We start from the raw sequence: 19,386 nt of genomic DNA, 5'->3' as shown, positions 1-19,386 counted from the left end.
AGTTTTTTGTATGATTGTTTATATTGTACATTTTTGTTGTTTTCTTGAAGAATTTTCTGTGTTTAGGAAAAATATATGATTGTGTTAGTGACATTTTTTTTATCCTAAAACGTGGAAAATTTTTGATTTTTTTTCATGAAAATAAATTGTCACGCACAACGAGTCTGTGTGCAAAATGTCAGCTCGATTGGATCACGGGAAGTGGGTTAAAAAACGAGTCGAAAGATTTGCACGGTCATAAGCGCGCAAGCAAGCAAGTGAACTTAATATAAAGGATTTAAAAATACAAACTCCCGCAGCACCGAGGGAGCGACGGTCTAAGGGCACATTTGGCGGATTGTCCAAAAAAAGTACACACACACACATATCGATGTAATATATATTTTCAAATCTTCCTGCGGACATCGACAAAAAATCTTTGATTTTATTGACAGAAGTGTACACCAGTGTAAAAGTCTCGTTTAATAGATAACATTTCAATGGAAAAAATTAAAGAACATTGGTCAACAAAAAAAATACATTTTTTTCTGGCCTGGACTTTTGCAGCTGTTTTAGACTAATTTCAGGGTGCTGATTCCAAATCTGAACTCAGATTTGCTCTATCACATCTAATTTTTATGCTATCGGCATACCCCATTTTCATTGATTTTACCCGAAATTAACTCTGTCACTTATGATTGCAAGTTGTTGCGAGTCAGTGACTGCTTTAGTGTTAAAATGTGGTGCTGTATTTTTAGGATAGTGTGTTTATAATATCATTTTATGTAGATATCCACATTTATTTAATATTTTTCTTCCGCAGTTTTTATTGAAAATGCAATATTTGATATCTCAAAAACCTGATGTGATAGACAAAAACTGATGCCAGATTTGGAATCAGCACCCCAAAATTACATTAAACCCGTTGGAATACCTTTTGGAAGAAAAAGTGTGTGGACCAGTGTAATCCCAGTTGAGCAATTCGGAGGTGATATTTCAGATGTGGCAAATTTGGACCATGATGCCAGCATACAATGGCCTACTCGTACGGTATGAATTGGGGCTGCCAATGAATTTGAACCGTGAACCTCTGCAGCAAGTGGCAGTGAAGGCAACGATGGCGTGGTCACGATGCAACAGCATATTCGTTGTTTTTGTGAGTTCAATGTAATACCATAGGCGCAAGTATCTTGGTCGGAATTTCTGTCTGGGAGTAATCATGTGCGTAGTGTGAAGGCTGTATTGCTTGCTAACTCTGGATATTTGTTTTGCAGGTTCCAAAATATCTGTCTCAACAGTGGGGCAAAGCCACTGAGCGTGGTGAATAAGTGAATTATCAACGAGGACCGTCGGCTTGCGTGTGAAGATTTAAGGGGCGTGGCACAAGAGCGACGTGACGTAACCAACACAGACTCGAGCACATTCATCAATAAGACTTCCCGACGAAGGAAAATGTAGAAAAATTACGACGTTTCGGGCAATGGACCCTTCCTCGTACGACTTACCAATCGGCGAGGCTGCTGGGGTGCCGTTCGTATTCGCACCTCTGGTTTGCGCGGTTGGCTACGTAGGGTGCGAAAGAAGTTCAACATACATACAGAGAGACACAGACTCACACAGAGACCCATAGACTCACACAGAGACCCATAGACTCACACATAGACCCATAGACTCACACAGATACCCATAGACACACACATAGACCCATAGACTCACACAGAGACCCATAGACACACACATAGACCCATAGACTCACACAGAGACCCATAGACACACACATAGACCCATAGACTCGCACAGAGACCCATAGAGTCACACAGAGACCCATAAACCCACGCAGAGACCCATAGACTCACACAGAGACACATATACTCACACAGACCCATAGACTCACACATAGATCCACAGACTCACACAGAGACCCACAGACTCACACAGAGACCCACAGAGACCCACAGACTCACACAGAGACCCATAGACTCGCACAGAGACCCATAGACTCGCACAGAGACCCATAGACTCGCACAGAGACCCGTAGACTCGCACAGAGACCCATAGACTCGCACAGAGACCCATAGACTCACACAGAGACCCACAGTTTATTGTCCTTCCCCCGCACCTCCGACTAGCTCGGTTGGCTACGAACGGCGTGAAAGACGTTCCACGTACAGACGTTGTTGTCGTCCATCAGCGGGACGGCCCATTGGGCGTCAGAAACGAGACCTTGGATGAGAGGGAGGGTGTCGGGAAATCGTCATCGTCAGCCTTAAACCCGCGACAGTCACGACTGGTGTGTCAAGTTTAAGCCAAGCGGAGACGGTAGCAGTCGCTTTAAAGAACAAGACACATTGCTAATAGTTGGCAGGCAAATAAAAAAAACATCTTCATACACAGAGGCCCGCAGAGCTTGGGCGATTGTTGGTAGGCGCCGGCTCCTCTCCACGTGACTGCTGCTGCTGATGCCTTCCCGATCAAAATCAGAATCTTTATTTAGACTGGAGGAGGAATCCGATGAGCTATGAAGCTTTTTGTCACAGTCTAGGGGGGGATCAACGTCTGTTGGTTCCACCTCCTCGCGCCTCTGCGTCGTCCTCTCTCTCTCTCTGAGTCGTCCTCTCTCTCTTTGAGTCGTCCTATCTTTCTCTCTCTCGGAGTCGTCCTCTCTCTCTCTTTCTGCGTTGTCCTCTCTCTCTCTCCGAGTCGTCCTCTTTCTCTCCGAGTCGTCCTCTTTCTCTCTCTGAGTCGTCCTCTCCCTCTAAATCGTTTTCTCTCTCTCTGAGTCGTCCTCTCTTTCTCTCTCTCTGAGTCGTCCTCTATCTCCATCTCTGAGTAGTCCTCTCTCTGAGTCATCCTCTCTTTCTTTCTCTCTGAATCGTCCTTCTTCTCTCTGAGTCGTCCTCCTTCTCTCTGAGTCGTCCTCTCTCTGAGTCGTCCTCTCTCTCTCCACGAGAGTGAGCAGACACCGCGTGGCATGGCACAAGTCGACGTCATTAACAGTTTCCGGATTGCACCGCTCCCCGCCTGTTGCTCCGCGCAATGTCCGACGTTTCTCCCCACGTGCTGGGAGCTTCTTCAGGTGAGACCATTGGAGGCGCTCGCAAGAGCACGGCGGAGAGCGAAAGAGTCGGACGAGGCGACGAGAACATCGCACGGAACACCCCGTGACATACGCGTCGGACCAAGCTGTACGGCAGCGGCTACGACCGCGACAACACGAGCGGTAGCGGCGTACGGCGCGAAAGAAGTCCAAAGATGTGCACACAAACACGAATGGTGACAATCTCGTGTCCGCTGTGTGACGGGAACGAGATTGGTGCGGCGATCCGCTGCTTTCTTCTTCTTAGGTTCGAAGCTTTCGCGACTGCGGGAATCACTCTTTGGTTCTTTCGGTAAAGTCACGTGGGAAATAAAATCAACTACAGGTAGTCCCCGAGTTACGATGGTCCGACTTACGATATTTCCATCTTACGATCGCGATGCGACAAAATTGCCATCAGCAACCTAACATCGTTCGAGTGTGCAGACGACGGAGAGAATGTTGGTGAGTGCAGTACAATATGATACGTTACGATACGTTCAATGCATGTATGATACGTAGCTTTAGCGATTTTTTTAAGGTTACCACGATACGTTCAATGCATGTTAAACATTTTTTTTATAGCAGATAGCATTGTTTCCTGAAAAAACTTTCTATTAAATTGCAGTTCATATAGGTAGGCTAAGAATTTACCTTGTTTTTTTACTTTACATTTTACTGTGCAATACAGTATAGTAATTAATAAATACAGTATGTAGTTTATACAGTACGGTACTGTAAATTGCTCTGTTTTGCTAAATTATCACCATTCTTTAAGACTCCTGCGTAGGCTATAGGCCATCTTCGACTTAAGCTATTTTCGACTTACCATGGGGTCGTCGTAACGCATCTCCATCGTAAGTCGGGGACTAGCCTGTGATAATAGAATGCGACGTGTCGGTTTGCGACACGAGCAACCATCTTGTGTTGCAACCGAAACGTTGTATTCTATGATTATTTTATTTCCCACGTGACTTTACCGAAATAAGCAAAGAGTGATTTCTTCTTCTTCTTCGAGCGCAGGGCCCCCCGCCAACCAAAATCAACAAGAAGAGGCAGTTTTTGTAGTTGTTCGAATTTGGCAACAACAACAACAAACAACAAAAACACTCCCAATATTTTTTGTTCAAGAGCCAGCAACGCTACGCGGTGGATCTGAGACAGCGGGGGGCGCTCAATAAATAATTGTCGCTAAGCGGCGGTCCTTGTAGAGCCACCGCGTGCGGCTTCTGGAGCCGCAGGTTTTCGACCTCCCCCCTCCCCCCCCCCCCTGTCCATGGCCAACTCGACATTCACGCTCGGGGGATCGGCAAGCCACGAGAACACGAGGAGCCACTTTGGTTCTAATGTCTAGAACCGCGTGCGGCCTCAGGAGCCAGCCGCAGTTTCATGGAACGCTGTCGTAGCGCAGGGCGATTGGACGTGAAGTCCACGTGACGTCCACGTGACGTCAAGTCCACGTGACGTCCACGTGACGTGAAGGCCACGTGACGTCCATGTGAAGTCCACGTGACGTCCACGTGACGTGAAGGCCACGTGACGTCCACGTGACGTGAAGGCCACGTGACGTCCATGTGAAATCCACGTGACGTCCACGTGACGTGAAGGCCACGTGACGTCCACGTGACGTGAAGTCCACGTAACAGGGTGCAAGTTCGCGAGCCGCGCGACTGATCCCGCCGGGGAGAGAGACAGCGCGTGGGGCGGTGGTGGGGGACGCGAAGTCGCGCTGGCGCTCGCTCTGCGTGTGGGCCATCTGTGCGTGCGTGCAGTCTCTACACCGTGGTGGGGGGGTAGTGGTGGTGAGGGGAGTAGTGGGGGGGGGGGGGGGAGTGGGGGGGGTAGTGGGGGGGTCATCGTCAATTGTCCCACCTGGGGAAGAGGTGCGCGGCAGCGCGAGAGGAGTCATCGTTCCCAAGCGGTCGATGATGAAGCCACCGCGGTTGCTGTAGTTGTTGTTGTAGTTGTTGTAGTTGTTGTTGCTGTAGTTGTTGTTGTAGTTGTTGTTGTTGTTGTAGTTGTTGTAGTTGTTGTTAGGCTGTGTAACCGAGCACAGGCGGACTGCTTCTTGATAAAATCTGCTTTGCTTCCTTCCCAGCGGTGGACATGTGGCCGGAGCGCGACGTGACGAGAGTGAACATTGTGAGCCCTGTGACTGCGCGCCGGACGGAATCAACAGTTCACCCTTAGAGCTTTTGTATTTGACACGCGGAAAGACCCCCAGGCTGGCAGAGAGAGCCACGGGTACGCTCAGAAACCCACAGACATACGCAGAGACCCACAGTGTGTCTGTGGGTCTCTGTGTGTGTCTGTGGGTCTCTGTGTGTGTCTATGAGTCTCTGTGTGTCTGTGGGTCTCTGTGTGTGTCTGTGGGTCTCTGTGTGTGTCTCTGGGTCTCTGTGTGTGTCTATGGGTCTCTGTGTATGTCTGTGGGTCTCTGTGTGTCTGTGGGTCTATGTGTGTGTCTGTGGGTCTCTGTGTGTGTCTGTGGGTCTCTGTGTGAGTCTCTGGGTCTCTGTGTGTATGTCTGTGGGTCTCTGTGTGTGTCTCTGGGTCTCTGTGTGTGTCTCTGGGTCTCTGGGTGTGTCTGTGGGTCTCTGTGTGTCTGTGGGTCTATGTGTGTGTCTGTGGGTCTCTGTGCGTGTCTGTGGGTCTCTGTGTGAGTCTCTGGGTCTCTGTGTGTATGTCTGTGGGTCTCTGTGTGTGTCTCTGGGTCTCTGTGTGTGTCTCTGGGTCTCTGGGTGTGTCTCTGGGTCTCTGTGTGTGTCTCTGGGTCTCTGGGTGTGTCTCTGGGTCTCTGTGTGTGTCTGTGACACATCTCCCCTGCACCCATCCATCAGCACCCCCCGTCGACTGCGAACGTGGGGGTCTCAGACGCACGTGGTGCTGCTGCTGTTGTTGTTGTTGATGATGCCGCACTGAGCGTGCACAGCAGCCGCAGCAGCCTGCGAGCTTTCGTCCCGCGCGCTGGCGCTGCTGTTGTTGTTGGTCCAGTAGCGGGGGTAGAGCTCGCGTCGTAGGAGGCACGCAGCGGCCGTGCGGAACTTGCGCGACATCGCGTTGTAGAGCAGCGGGTTGATGGCGGCGCTCAGGTAGAAGAGGATCATCGCGGCCAGGTTGAAGTAGCGGCTGATTTGGTGCACCAGTTTGCTCTCCGAGTCGAAGGAGCTCGTGAAGAGGTAGCGACCCACGTGGAAGGGCAGCCAGCAGAGGACGAAGGCGACCACCACGACGGCTGCGGTGTCGATGAGCGGCAGGCGACACATCGGCGGGCGACACACGCACGCGCGTTATTAGGGGGAGGGCGATATGATCATCATCATCACCATCTTCATCACCATTATCATAATCGCATTAGGGCGAGGGCGATAGGATCATCATCATCACCACCATCATCATCACCATCATCATAATGGCATTAGGGGGAGGGCGATAGGATCATCATCATCACCACCATCATCATCACCATCATCATCACCATCATCATAATCGCATTAGGGGGAGGGCGATAGGATCATCATCATCACCACCATCATCATCACCATCATCATAATCGCATTAGGGGGAGGGCGATAGGATCATCATCATCATCACCATCATCATCATCACCATCATCATAATCGCATTAGGGGGAGGGCGATAGGATCATCATCATCATCATCACCATCATCATAATCGCATTAGGGGGAGGGCGATAGGATCATCATCATCACCACCATCACCACCACCATCATCATCATCATCATAATCGCATTAGGGGGAGGGCGGTAGGATCATCATCATCACCACCATCATCATCACCATCATCATCACCATCATCATAATCGCATTAGGGGGAGGGCGATAGGATCATCATCATCATCACCATCATCATAATGGCATTAGGGGGAGGGCGATATGATCATCATCATCACCACCATCATCATCATCACCATCATCATAATGGCATTAGGGGGAGGGCGATAGGATCATCATCATCACCACCATCATCATCATCACCATCATCATAATCGCATTAGGGGGAGGGCGGTAGGAGCTGCGATCGAATCATTATCGTCATCATCATCATCACCACCATCATCATCATAATCGCCACCATCATTATTCGTAATTATCGACATCATTTTCACCTTCGCTGTCTTTCCGACAGACCTGGTCTTCACCTGAGGACGGCTGCTTGCGTTGTGGCCGAAACGTCGTGAGAATAATTTTATTATGTTTTATTTTTATTATTTTATTATTTCCCTTCTACGTGACTTTACCGAAAGAACCAAGAAGATCATTTTCACCGTCATTGCCATCATTATCATTACCATCTTAATGAACGCCATTACCATCATTATCGTTGTCATCAGCATCATCATCATTGCCGTCATTATCATCATCATCGCCATCATCATCATCGCCATCATCATTATTGATTATCGACAACATCTTCACCGCTGCCGAGTAGCAGCGTCCTTCACGAGCCGAGGCCCCCAGCAGACACCACTGTCACCAACCCTGCCGCAAAAGGGTGCTGGAGATTGTGGCCGGGGGAAAATTTTAAGTGGGGGGAAACGGACGCCAATATTCTAAATGTATTTGGTGATGCAGCTGCAGTTGCTGGGTTTAGCAGTGGTTTAAAAACTAAACAAAAAACTAACAAAACACAAAAACAAAAAACACGCCAAACACAAAACACAAAAAACTCAAAAACACAGACAAAACACACACAAAAAACACGCAAAATACAAAAACACAAAAAAACAAATAAAAACACAAAATACACAAAACAAAAAAAACACAAAAAAATACCAAAAACCCACACCTCTCCACACGTGTGCGTCAATAACACCGTGACCTTCATGGGGGGGGGGGGGTAGGAGGGGGGAGGAGATTTAATAAAAGTCGAGAATTAAAGCGACGTTTTTGGGCAATGGCCCCCTTACGTAGAGGCGCTAATTCATCATCTCGGTAGGGCTGCCTGCTGCTGTCGTCAACAGGTTTGCTGTCTCTGGACTGCTGTTGTTGCTGCTGTTGCTGTTGTTGTAGCTGCTGTTGCTGCTACTGTTGTTGTAGCTGTTGCTGCTGTTGTGGCTGCCTGCTGCTGTAGCTGCTGTTGTTGCTGCTGCTGTTGCTGTTGTTGTAGCTGCTGTTGCTGTTGTGGCTGATGCGGCTGTTGCTGTTGTTGTAACTGTTGCTGCTGTTGTGGCTGCCTGCTGCTGTAGCTGCTGTTGTTGCTGCTGTTGCTGCTGTTGTAGCTGCTGTTGTTGCTGCTGCTGTAGCTGCTGTTGCTGCTGTTGTAGCTGTTGCTGCTGTTGTGGCTGATGCGGCTGTTGCGGGGTAGAGTGACGACCCGGGGTAATCATTAGCGCTCAGACGAAACTCGTCGTCGTCGTTGTTGTTGTTGTCGTTGTTGTTGTTGTCGTTGTTGTTGTCAGCACGAGAGCGACCGACGTCTGCTCGCTCCGTGCCGGGCAGAGGCGGTGGTTGGACGCGCGTGAAAAAATAAAATACCATTTTTGTTGTTGTTATTGTTGTTATTGTTGTTGAAATGCATTTTTTTGGGGTGGCATGACACCAACATTTCCAAATTTCGGCGGTTGTTGTAAATCCGTGGTGGCGCGCAAACCCCGAACCCAACGTCGGAGTGGAGAACGTTCGGTGCGGAATGAAGAGGCACCTCCGATTAGCGCGGTTGGTTACGCACGGTGCGAAAGAAGTTTAACGTGCATACACAGACCCACGCAGAGACCCGGAAGCTCACACAGAGACCCATAGAGTCACACGGTGACCCATAGAGTCACACAGAGACCCATAGAGTCACACAGAGACCCATAGAGTCACACAGAGACCCATAGAGTCACACAGAGACCCATAGAGTCACACGGTGACCCATAGAGTCACACAGAGACCCATAGAGTCACACGGTGACCCATAGAGTCACACAGAGACCCATAGAGTCACACAGAGACCCATAGAGTCACACAGAGACCCATAGAGTCACACAGAGACCCATAGAGTCACACGGTGACCCATAGAGTCACACAGAGACCCATAGAGTCACACGGTGACCCATAGAGTCACACGGTGACCCATAGAGTCACACAGAGACCCATAGAGTCACACAGAGACCCATAGAGTCACACAGAGACCCATAGAGTCACACAGAGAACCATAGAGTCACACAGAGACCCATAGAGTCACACGGTGACCCATAGAGTCACACAGAGACCCATAGAGTCACACGGTGACCCATAGAGTCACACAGAGACCCATAGAGTCACACGGTGACCCATAGAGTCACACAGAGACCCATAGTCACACGGTGACCCATAGAGTCACACAGAGACCCATAGAGTCACACGGTGACCCATAGAGTCACACAGAGACCCATAGAGTCACACGGTGACCCATAGAGTCACACAGAGACCCATAGAGTCACACGGTGACCCATAGAGTCACACAGAGACCCATAGAGTCACACGGTGACCCATAGAGTCACACAGAGACCCATAGAGTCACACGGTGACCCATAGAGTCACACAGAGACCCATAGAGTCACACGGTGACCCATAGAGTCACTCAGAGACCCATAGAGTCACACAGAGACCCATAGACTCACACAGAGATCCATAGAGTCACACAGAGACCCATAGACTCACACAGAGACCCATAGACTCACAGAGACACAGAGACTCACACAGAGACCCATAGACTCAGAGACCCATAGAGTCACACAGAGACCCATAGACTCACACAGAGACCCATAGAGTCACACAGAGACCCATAGACTCACACAGAGATCCATAGAGTCACACAGAGACCCATAGACTCACACAGAGACCCATAGACTCACAGAGACACAGAGACTCACACAGAGACCCATAGACTCAGAGACCCATAGACTCACACAGAGACCCATAGAGTCACACAGAGACCCATAGACTCACACAGAGATCCATAGAGTCACACAGAGACCCATAGACTCACACAGAGACCCATAGACTCACAGAGACACAGAGACTCACACAGAGACCCATAGACTCAGAGACCCATAGAGTCACACAGAGACCCATAGACTCACACAGAGACCCATAGAGTCACACAGAGACCCATAGACTCACACAGAGATCCATAGAGTCACACAGAGACCCATATACTCACACAGAGACCCATAGACTCAGAGACCCATAGAGTCACACAGAGACCCATAGACTCACACAGAGACCCATAGATTGTCGTCCTTCCCACGCACCTCCGATTAGCACGGTTGGCTACGTACGGTGCGAAAGAAGTTCAACACGCATACATACGTGGAGGGTTACGATACATTTCCACTTACGCGACCTAACCCCAAACACTCGTTATTATGAATAACATTGGTCGATAAATCCTACTACTTGTTAAACCAGCTTGGTGAAGTATGACTAAATACCCCCCCCCCCCGTGCCCGCCCCCACCACGATCCGCACGGCGCGGGCAGACCCTCATCCAGCAGTGGATTGACAGTACGCGGACTCTGATTGGCTGACACGCTCGACCCAGTCGTCAGTGACGCCGTGCATGGCCTTGAAGCAACGGAGCACATGCTCAGAGAGCAATCGCCTGCCTAAAGGACATTCAACTGCTATGAAGAAGGGCCGTTGCCCGAAACGTCGGCTAACTGTATATTTTTGTCAAGGCCACGCGCAGAGCTGTGCTGTTGCTTGTGCACCACTTTCAACGGAGCATCATCATCATCACCGTCATTACCGTCACCACCAAAACATCTATATTCTTGGTTCTTTCGGTAAAAGTCACGTAGAAGGGAAGTAATAAAATAATATAAAATATCTGTGAAGAGGAGCTTCATAGCTCATCGGATTTTATCGAGGATCAATAAAGATTGTGATTCTGAAACACTTTGTTTACTTTGATGCACTGAACTGCGCGCCATATCGATTTCTTAAAAAATACGTCTCTCGCACTCCAGCCTGCTAATTTGCCAACCCGCCTGGTTTAGGAGGAGAGGCAGCTGAGATCGCAGTTATTTCGTACGACCGCTGATGTCCATGGCAGAGGCGGCGACGACAATTTCACATTGAGGTGGTCAAAGCAGTAATTATAATATATAAAATATATTTCCGTTTATATGATTGTGGTTATGGTTGTACTTTATTAATCCCTAATCTCTGCCGTTACATACAATGAAACAGGAAAAGGTAAAAAAACTAAAAACAGAGCAATGTAATACAATACACTATTAGACATTATTGTAAAAAATAAATAAAAAGTGTTAGTAACCTCAAGAGGATCAAAGGGGCATGGGCGTTCGAGTTTACGAGTCTCTCTCTCATCATCATCACGGTGGCTAGGAGATGTTAACTACCTCGCCTGGTGTACAAGAGGTCGTGGGTTCAATCCATACCCTGACGCCTGCTGCTGTATATTTAGAGTTTTCGTGTCTCTTTTTTTCTCATCATCATCACGGTGGCGAGGAGATGTTAACTACCTCCGGGTCCTCTGGTTTTCCCCTCCACACTTAGAATCAACACGCTGTTTAGAGTATTTGGCTGCTATAAATGTACACACGTGATGATGATAAATATACACACGTGGTGATGATAAGCCGCTGTCGTTGAGCTATCGTTGGTCATAGCGTGGTATCTTTTGAAAAAAGAAGCCATAATGCTCATGGGCCTTACCTGGGAAAATAAAACACATTCCTGCGGAGGGAGCTGGTAGGAACGTTGGGTTACTCGGTCAATGGCCAGGGTCAACGGCGGCGTGGTGTATTCCGCAAATATGCCCGACTGTGAGGGCGGGCACAAGCCGGCGTGAGTAGGTTAAACGTTGAGTTTTATAAGGGCACCACGGGGTGACCAGCCCCTCCCCACCCAGCCCCACCCGTCCCACCCCCCACCCAGCCCCTCCCCACCCAGCCCCACCCCTCCCACCCCCACCCAGCCCCACCCTCCCCACCCAGCCCCTCCCTCTCCACCCAGCCCCTCCATACACGACGGACACAATAATCCCCTGTGGGCTGGTATAACCAGGAGGTTCCTACCAGTATAACTAATTTATAGTTAATAGTTTGATAACCCGGCCCACTGCACGCTTTCAACAGAGGCAATTATCCGAACCGGTCCCGAGACTCGTCTAGGTCGACTCAGCCTTCAAAGATCGTGTACGTCATACAAGGAGCTGCTGCCCCCCCCCCCCCAACATATCCTCGTGTATTTTTAGTTTTTAAAAATCTTTTTACAGACCTTGTTCGATCCACTGCTGAATTGAAGGTGTTGCCCTGGCCTTGTTAAATCTCACGTGCATTCATATAGAGCGGAACGACTTCGGGTGGCAGGGGGCGAGGTGCAAAGGTTGTCGAGGGACGAGATGAGCAGCACGGGGTGCTGAGAGGGGGGTAGCTGGAGGGGTTGGAGGGGAGGGACGGGACGGGAAGGAGTGGAGGGGCGAGGGGAGGGAAGAGGAGGCGATGCTTTTAGAGATGAACCCGCAGGAGGCTAAGGATATTGCACTGTGTTTGAGTTGTACGCCTTCTGGTGTCATCTGGTCCAACACCAATGGGGACGAGGCTCTAAAGAAAGCCGTCTCGGGTGTGGACCAATCAACTTCAAGGACAGTGCATATTATTATCATTATCAGAGTTGCTTCTTTTTGTTTGCTTTTTTGACTACTTGTGTTGTGGTCATTGCAAACATGATGCCTTGAATAAAGGTGTCAGTTTTGTACCAGTTTAAAAGGGTAAAAACCTACTACTATATTTTGCCACTGGTAAAAGAGATCTCATAGTGAGGGGGGACTGCTTCCCGTACGAGGAAAGTTCTCGCCGAGAGCTGGCAGCCAGTGGTGGAAATTCCACATTCCTCTGGCGGGGGTGGCGGATAAGCATTTCCATGCGTGCGACAACCAACTGTTGATGTGACAACTGTTGATTTCGCTATGAAAGTGGTCCTCCCGAGAGGGGCGATGGACTGAGTCAGCCCCCCTCCCTTCCACCCACCCCTCCATGGAACAAAATTACTCATCCAGCTGCACTCTGCGTGCACAGCGCCGTTTATGGACGGAGGAGGAGGAGGGGGACGATGAGCCGGAGAGCCTCGCTACGGAGGGTGTTTATCGCTCTTCTCTCTCCGACTCTTTGCAATAAACGCGGCGACATCATATTATAATATTCACCGCGGCTGGAGGGGATGCTGGAGTGTGAGGGTTACGAACCCGGTGACCCCCAGTTCCATCGCCGTCCGCGGTTCACGTCGGCGGCGACGGCGAGTGTGGCGTTAATGTGCGAGAAGAATAATGATAATTATCGGAATCACGATAATAACTTGAACTTGGAACGCGCATCGCAGCGTTTGACTCGCGAGGAACCACAGATCAGCGCGAAGGCAACCACGAGATGAGCTAGCGCCAACAGTTGGCCGTGCTCTGCGGTCCTCTATCTATTAAGGTGTTATCAGCTAATTCGGAATCAGAATATGTATTCATACTGGAGGAATCCGATGAGCTATGAAGCTTTTTTTTTCAAACAGATGTCCGGCATCTTTCACGGATGTCTTGTAGCGGGTGTGAGCGTTTTACGCGTGGGAGAAAAACGGAGCGCCAGGAGAAAAACCCCGCGCGTTTGTGCGAGGGGGAAACACTCTATCCCACGCAGACGGAATAGGTGCAGTGCACGTTTTTTGGCTGTGATCCAACGTTAGACCCGACAGCCTCCACCAGCGTCCCAGTGAGAAATGACAGCCGTAGAGACATCAGGTTATGCCTGGCTACACGGAATTTTTCCGTGCAAAGACGTAAACATTGAGTTGAGTTGAACCGGCGTCAAGAGGAAATTCAGAAGGCATTTAAAACAATAATCTTCTTTCGTTGACGGAGATGCAAATGAACAGCTACAATTTCTCATTCCGGTGGTCAAGCCAGACGACCTCTATCTATTATCATAAATACATAAATAAATGCTACCAGATAGCGACACTAAAACACATTCCTCTTGCGGAGGGAGCTGGTAGGAACGTTGTTGGGTTGCTCGGTCAATGGCCTGCAGGGTCAACGGCGGCGTGGTGTATTCCGCAAATATGCCCGACTGTGAGGGCGGGCACAAGCCGGCGTGAGTAGGTTAAACGTTGAGTTTTATAAGGGCACCACGGGGTGACCAGCCCCTCCCCACCCAGCCCCACCCCACCTAGCCCCACCCTCCCACAAAGCCCCACCCTCACCACCCAGCCCCTCCCCACCCTCCCCACCCAGCCCCTCCCTCCCTACCCAGCCCCACCCTTCCCACCCCCCACCCAGCCCCATCCTCCCCACCCACCCAGCCCCACCCTCCCAACCCCCACCCAGCCCCATCCTCACCACCCAGCCCCTCCCCACCCAGCCCCGCCCAGCCCCTCCCCACCCAGCCCCTCCCCACCCAGCCCCACCCTCCCCTCCCCACCCAACCCCACCCTCCCTCCCCACCCAGCCCCTCCCCACCCTCCCCTCTCCACTCAGCCCCACCCTCCCCTCCCCACCCAGCCCCTCCCCACCCAGCCCCTCCCCACCCAGCCCCACCCTCCCTCCCCACCCAGCCCCTCCCCACCCAGCCCTCCCCACCCAGCCCCACCCTCCCCTCCCCACCCAACCCCACCCTCCCTCCCCACCCAGCCCCTCCCCACCCTCCGCTCCCCACCCAGCCTCACCCCTCCCATTTTTGGATGCACGACGGACGAACGGACGGACACAATAATCCCCTGTGGGCTGGTGTAACCAGGAGGTTCCTACCAGTAAAAGTTGTGCACGAATGAATACAAAAGGCTGACCGCGGTTCACTGATAATCGCTTAAACGTCTTCAATTGCTGTACCTATTAAAGTAATTATTTCGCGAGAATATTCTTTATCTCCTCGATTATATGCATAAAAAACTTCACCACGCGTATTATCTCACCATTGTACTATTCATGCATAAAAAATGAACAGATTACGTTCATTGCTCCCAGTAGCTGAGGGTCGTGAGAAGATCGCGGATACGATGACAGCTGCTGGCTCTTATTTACAGCGCTGTGGGACAGCAATTAGCACGAACGCCGCTGTATAAAACTACATTATAATTCTTCTTCTAAATTATTTTTCCGCTGCAGAGCTTCGACGGGTTCTATTAATCTATCTACTCGTGCGGGGAATACAAAACCTTTATAGAACACATTCCTGCGGAGGGAGCTGGTAGGAACGTTGGGTTGCTCGGTCAATGGTCAGGGTCAACGGCGGCGTGGTGTATTCCGCAAAAATGCCCGACTGTGAGGGCGGGCACAAGCCGGCGTGAGTAGGTTAAACGTTGAGTTTTATAAGGGCACCACGGGGTAACCAGCCCCTCCCCACCCAGCCCCCACCCAGCCCCACCCCTCCCCACCCAGCCCCACCCCTCCCACCCCCCACCCCGCCCCACCCTCCCCACCCAGCTTCTGCCTACCATCCCCTCCCCACCCAGCCCCTCCCAACCCTCCCCTCCCAGCCCCTCCCCACCCAGCCTCACCCCTCCCACCCCCCACCGAGCCCCACCCTCCCCACCCAGCCCCTGCCCACCCTCCCCTCCCCACCCAGCCCCTCCCCACCCTCCCCTCTCCATCCAGCCCCACCCCTCCCATTTTTGGATGCACGACGGACGGACGGACACAATAATCCCCTGTGGGCTGGTGTAACCAGGAGGTTCCTACCAATATCAGTGGCTTCACATCCGCTCCATGTGCCCAGAACTAGACTCGAGCATATGCATCCGCTGGCACCGAGACTACGAAATCCCCTCCCACCAGACAGGCAAGGCAGGCAAGGCACACTCGCACAGGGTGAGCTCTTCTCGAAAGACTCCACATGATTCACCCGCAGGCTCACACTTGCCATGCGTGACCAGTGGACTCCTCTGCACTTATTTAAATCTCCTATCTTCGTGCACGGCGCGCTGAAATCCCTGGATGATTTGCGCCTTTTAAATGTGAATAATAATCCGCAATACAGGGGTTTTTTCTGGGTTGGATCGCGTAAATGCATAAATGTGTGTCGTTAAAACCCACCCGACACAGACAACTAGTAAGGGTTGTCACGTAAACAGAACGTGCTAATTCGTCACTAGTACAGCATTCGTGTGTAGTGTATAGTGTAGAGTAGTGTAGTGTATAGTGTAGTGTACTAGTACAGCACACCGGTGTGTTAGAGAGCAAAGCCACAACATTCACAATCCGAGTATGACGTTTCGCCAGTAATTACAACTAGCTTCATCAGGCGACAGCCAGATTTGTGGAGAATTGGCCACGTTCTGTTTACGTGACAAACCTTACCAATTGGCCGTGTCGGGTGGTAGCGGGTTTAACGACACACATTTATATAATTTACGCGATACAACCCAACAAAAACCCCTGAATTGCGGGTGATATTGCTCGTGAAAGCCTACTACTACTACTACGTGTCCAAGTTAATCATAATAATAACAGTCATCATTCTTATTACTACGGAATCATTTACCCAGCATCTTGACGGTCTGCCGATGGGATGAGTCCCGCGTGGCCATGCTGACTCCGCGAGCGGCACGCCTGCGGCCGCGTTTCCTGCGTCCCAGCTCCCTGCCGATGAGCGAGTAGAGAACGCTGAGACACAGCACGGGCATGAAGAAGTAGATGGTGGACACCCACACCATCGCGTAGAGGAGGCCCGACGTCTCTGCGTAACGCGTCTGTCGGCACACGGCTGAGACATCGTCTCTGAGTCCACCACCACCGTCACCGTCACCGCCGTCCATCCCGGTGGTGTTTTCGTACTCCACGCCCACGACGGCGAACACGGGGCCCGCGCTCAGAGCGGCCACGCTCCACAGGAGCCATATGACCCTCGCGACCCTTCGCTTCGTGATGAGCACCTTGGCTTTGAGCGGAAAGCACACGGCGAGGTAGCGCTCAACGCTGAGCGCGGTGATGTGCAGGATGGTCGCGTAGGTGCAGCACTCGCTCGCGTACTGGAACCACTTGCAGATGAGATCGCCGAAGATCCACGGCACGAACTGCCAAATGCGGAACAGGTCGAAGGGCATGCACAGGAAGATGCAGATGTCGGACAGCGCCATGCTGGACAGGTAGAGGTTGGTCGTCGTGCGCATCGCCTTGAAGCGCGTCACCACCAGGATGGTGAGCACGTTGCCGGCGACACCGACGGCGAAGAGCAGCAGGCACGCGACCGTGATGGCGCTGAGGACGGGTACCGGGAAGAGGGCCCCGGGGAAGGTGCCGTGCTGGGTCGCCGCGGAGTCGTCGGCGGCGTCGGCGGCATCGTCGGTGTCGTCGTTCGAGAATTCGTAGAGGTCCGTGAATTGGCGCGGGTCTCTCGTGCCGTTGTCGGCCGTGCCGTTGAGTGGAAGCTCCATGCTGCTGCCGTTTTGATGAAGATGTTGCTGCTGTTTTGATTAAGAAGATGGAGATGTTGCTGCTGCTGCTGTTTTAATGAAAATGATGTTGTTGCCTCTGCCGTTTTGATGAAGATGATGTTGATGCTGTTTTGATGAAGATGATGTTGTTGCTGCTGCCGTTTTGATGAAGATGATGAAGATGATGATGTTGATGCTGTTTTGATGAAGATGATGATGGTGCTGCTGTTTTGATGATGATGTTGCTGCTGTTTCTGTTTTGATGAAGAAGATGTTGCTGCTGTTTTGATGAAGAATATATTGCTGCTGCGGTGTTTTGATGAAGATGATGTTGCTGCCGTTTTGATGAAGATGTTGCTGTTGCTGTTATGATTAAGAAGATGATGCTGCTTCCGTTTTTATGAAGATGATGATGTTGCTGCTGTTTTGATGAAGAATATATTGCTGCTGTTTTGATGAAGATGATGATCGTGATGTTGCTGCTGCGGTTATTTGATGGAGATGATGTTAATGCTGTTTTGATGAAGATGATGCTGCTGCTGCTGTTTTGATGAAGATGATGATGATGTTGCTGCTGCGGTGTTTTGATGAAGATGATGATGATGCTGTTTTGATTAAGGTGATGATGCTGCTGCTGTGTTTTTAATGAAGATGATGATAATGCTGTTGCTGTGTTTTGATGAAGATGATGATGCTGCTGCTTTGATGAAAATGATGATGATGCTGCTGCTGCTGTGTTTTGATGATGATGATGAAGATGATGATGAAGATGATGATGAAGATGTTGCTGCTGTTGCTACTACTAGGGGTTGATGAAGATGATGATGATGCTGTTGCTGCTGGAATTTGATGAAGATGATGATGCTGCTGCTGTGTTTTGATGATGATCAAGATTATGATAAAGATGATCATGAAGAGGCTGCTGCTGGAGTTTATTGTGTTGCCGAGTCTTTCGTTCGCTGTCTGTCCCCCCGTATCGGTCCTTCTCTCTCCTCTCTCTCTCGCGTCCTTAATGATTACTAACAGCTGCGGCAATCGACTAACGACAAACGCCAAGGCTGATGTACGAGATATTGAAGAATTACACCACGACCACCACGCAGAGACATCAGTGCTGGCGTCTTACCGCGCGCTGTTCGAGTCAAGGGAAGCTGTCCCGTCGCCTGCACGCTGACCTTCGTATTTTCTCGCTAACACAAACACCAGCACCCTATGCGGTGCACACAGACGAACATCGCCCCTCGTCCCTCCGTGGTGTACACGGTCCGCGCTGTTTTCACGCGATGTCTTAAGACGACGCTTTTGCAATTTAGACGCGCTGATAAATGCAAATCGAAATGAAAAGTGGACATCGCTCGCTCGCTCGCTCTCTCTTTTTTTTTTAGTAAAAGGCGAAAGATGTATTCGCTCCGAAGAGAAATTCTCTCTCTCTATCTCTCTATTTGAATCTTTCACACACACACACACACAGATCAATCAGTCTGGCTGCATAAGCGGAAAGCACAACGCTCATATCGCCCCGAGAGTTTTCATCATCATCATCACCTCAATCACCACCACCATAATCATCATCATCATCACCACCACCGCAATGATCCTGCGCCGAGCAAGCGCGCCTCGGGTTTCACTTCAGCCGAGGAGTCGTCTGGTCGCCGCTCTGTTCGCCGAGAGAGAGAGAGTGAGTGGGGGAGGGAGGAGGGAGCGATACACTCGGTTGGAGGTGTGGATCGGGGAGGAGGAGTGGTGGTGGTGGTTGGTGGTGGTGGGGAGGGGACAGCCTTCACGGTTGTCAGGATTACGGTGATTCATCAACGTGCGGGCAGCAGCGTCTCAGCGCTACAGACCTGTTCTTCACCTGAGGATGGCTACTTGCGTTGTGGCCGAAACGTCGTGAGAATTATTTTATAATGTTTTATTTTTTATTATTTTATTATTTCCATTCTACGTGACTTTACCGAAAGA

At 50.6% G+C, this 19,386-nt stretch overlaps 1 protein-coding gene across 1 annotated transcript; it reads right to left on the bottom strand.

Annotated features, from left to right (window-relative positions):
• Nucleotides 1-5,781: 5,781 nt before the first annotated feature.
• Nucleotides 5,782-17,424, bottom strand: LOC133357206 (growth hormone secretagogue receptor type 1-like). Its single transcript, XM_061575036.1, has 3 exons — nucleotides 16,791-17,424; nucleotides 16,533-16,754; nucleotides 5,782-6,290 (listed from the first exon to the last, which is right to left on the bottom strand). Exons 1-3 carry the CDS (start codon nucleotides 17,422-17,424, stop codon nucleotides 5,926-5,928), a joined length of 1,221 nt encoding a protein of 406 aa, XP_061431020.1. The 3' UTR covers nucleotides 5,782-5,925.
• Nucleotides 17,425-19,386: the final 1,962 nt, after the last annotated feature.

Source organism: Lethenteron reissneri, chromosome 57 (assembly GCF_015708825.2).
Source record: "Lethenteron reissneri isolate LAM-NWPU_2019-01 chromosome 57, ASM1570882v1, whole genome shotgun sequence".
NCBI classification, from domain to species: domain Eukaryota; kingdom Metazoa; phylum Chordata; class Hyperoartia; order Petromyzontiformes; family Petromyzontidae; genus Lethenteron; species Lethenteron reissneri.
Note: the sequence above shows the minus strand (reverse complement) of the source record. Positions and strands in the feature narration are given on the sequence as shown.

What these genes read in the sequence shown, in the direction of transcription:
- LOC133357206 (XM_061575036.1), bottom strand. Translation starts at nt 17,424, where the DNA reads ATGGAGCTTCCACTCAACGGCACGGCCGACAACGGCACGAGAGACCCG. An exon ending in CGGGATGGACGGCGGTGACG is followed by an intron (nt 16,755 to 16,790) that starts GTGACGGTGGTG and finishes ACGATGTCTCAG; the next exon opens with CCGTGTGCCGACAGACGCGT. An exon ending in GCAGACCGTCAAGATGCTGG is followed by an intron (nt 6,291 to 16,532) that starts GTAAATGATTCC and finishes TCGACACCGCAG; the next exon opens with CCGTCGTGGTGGTCGCCTTC.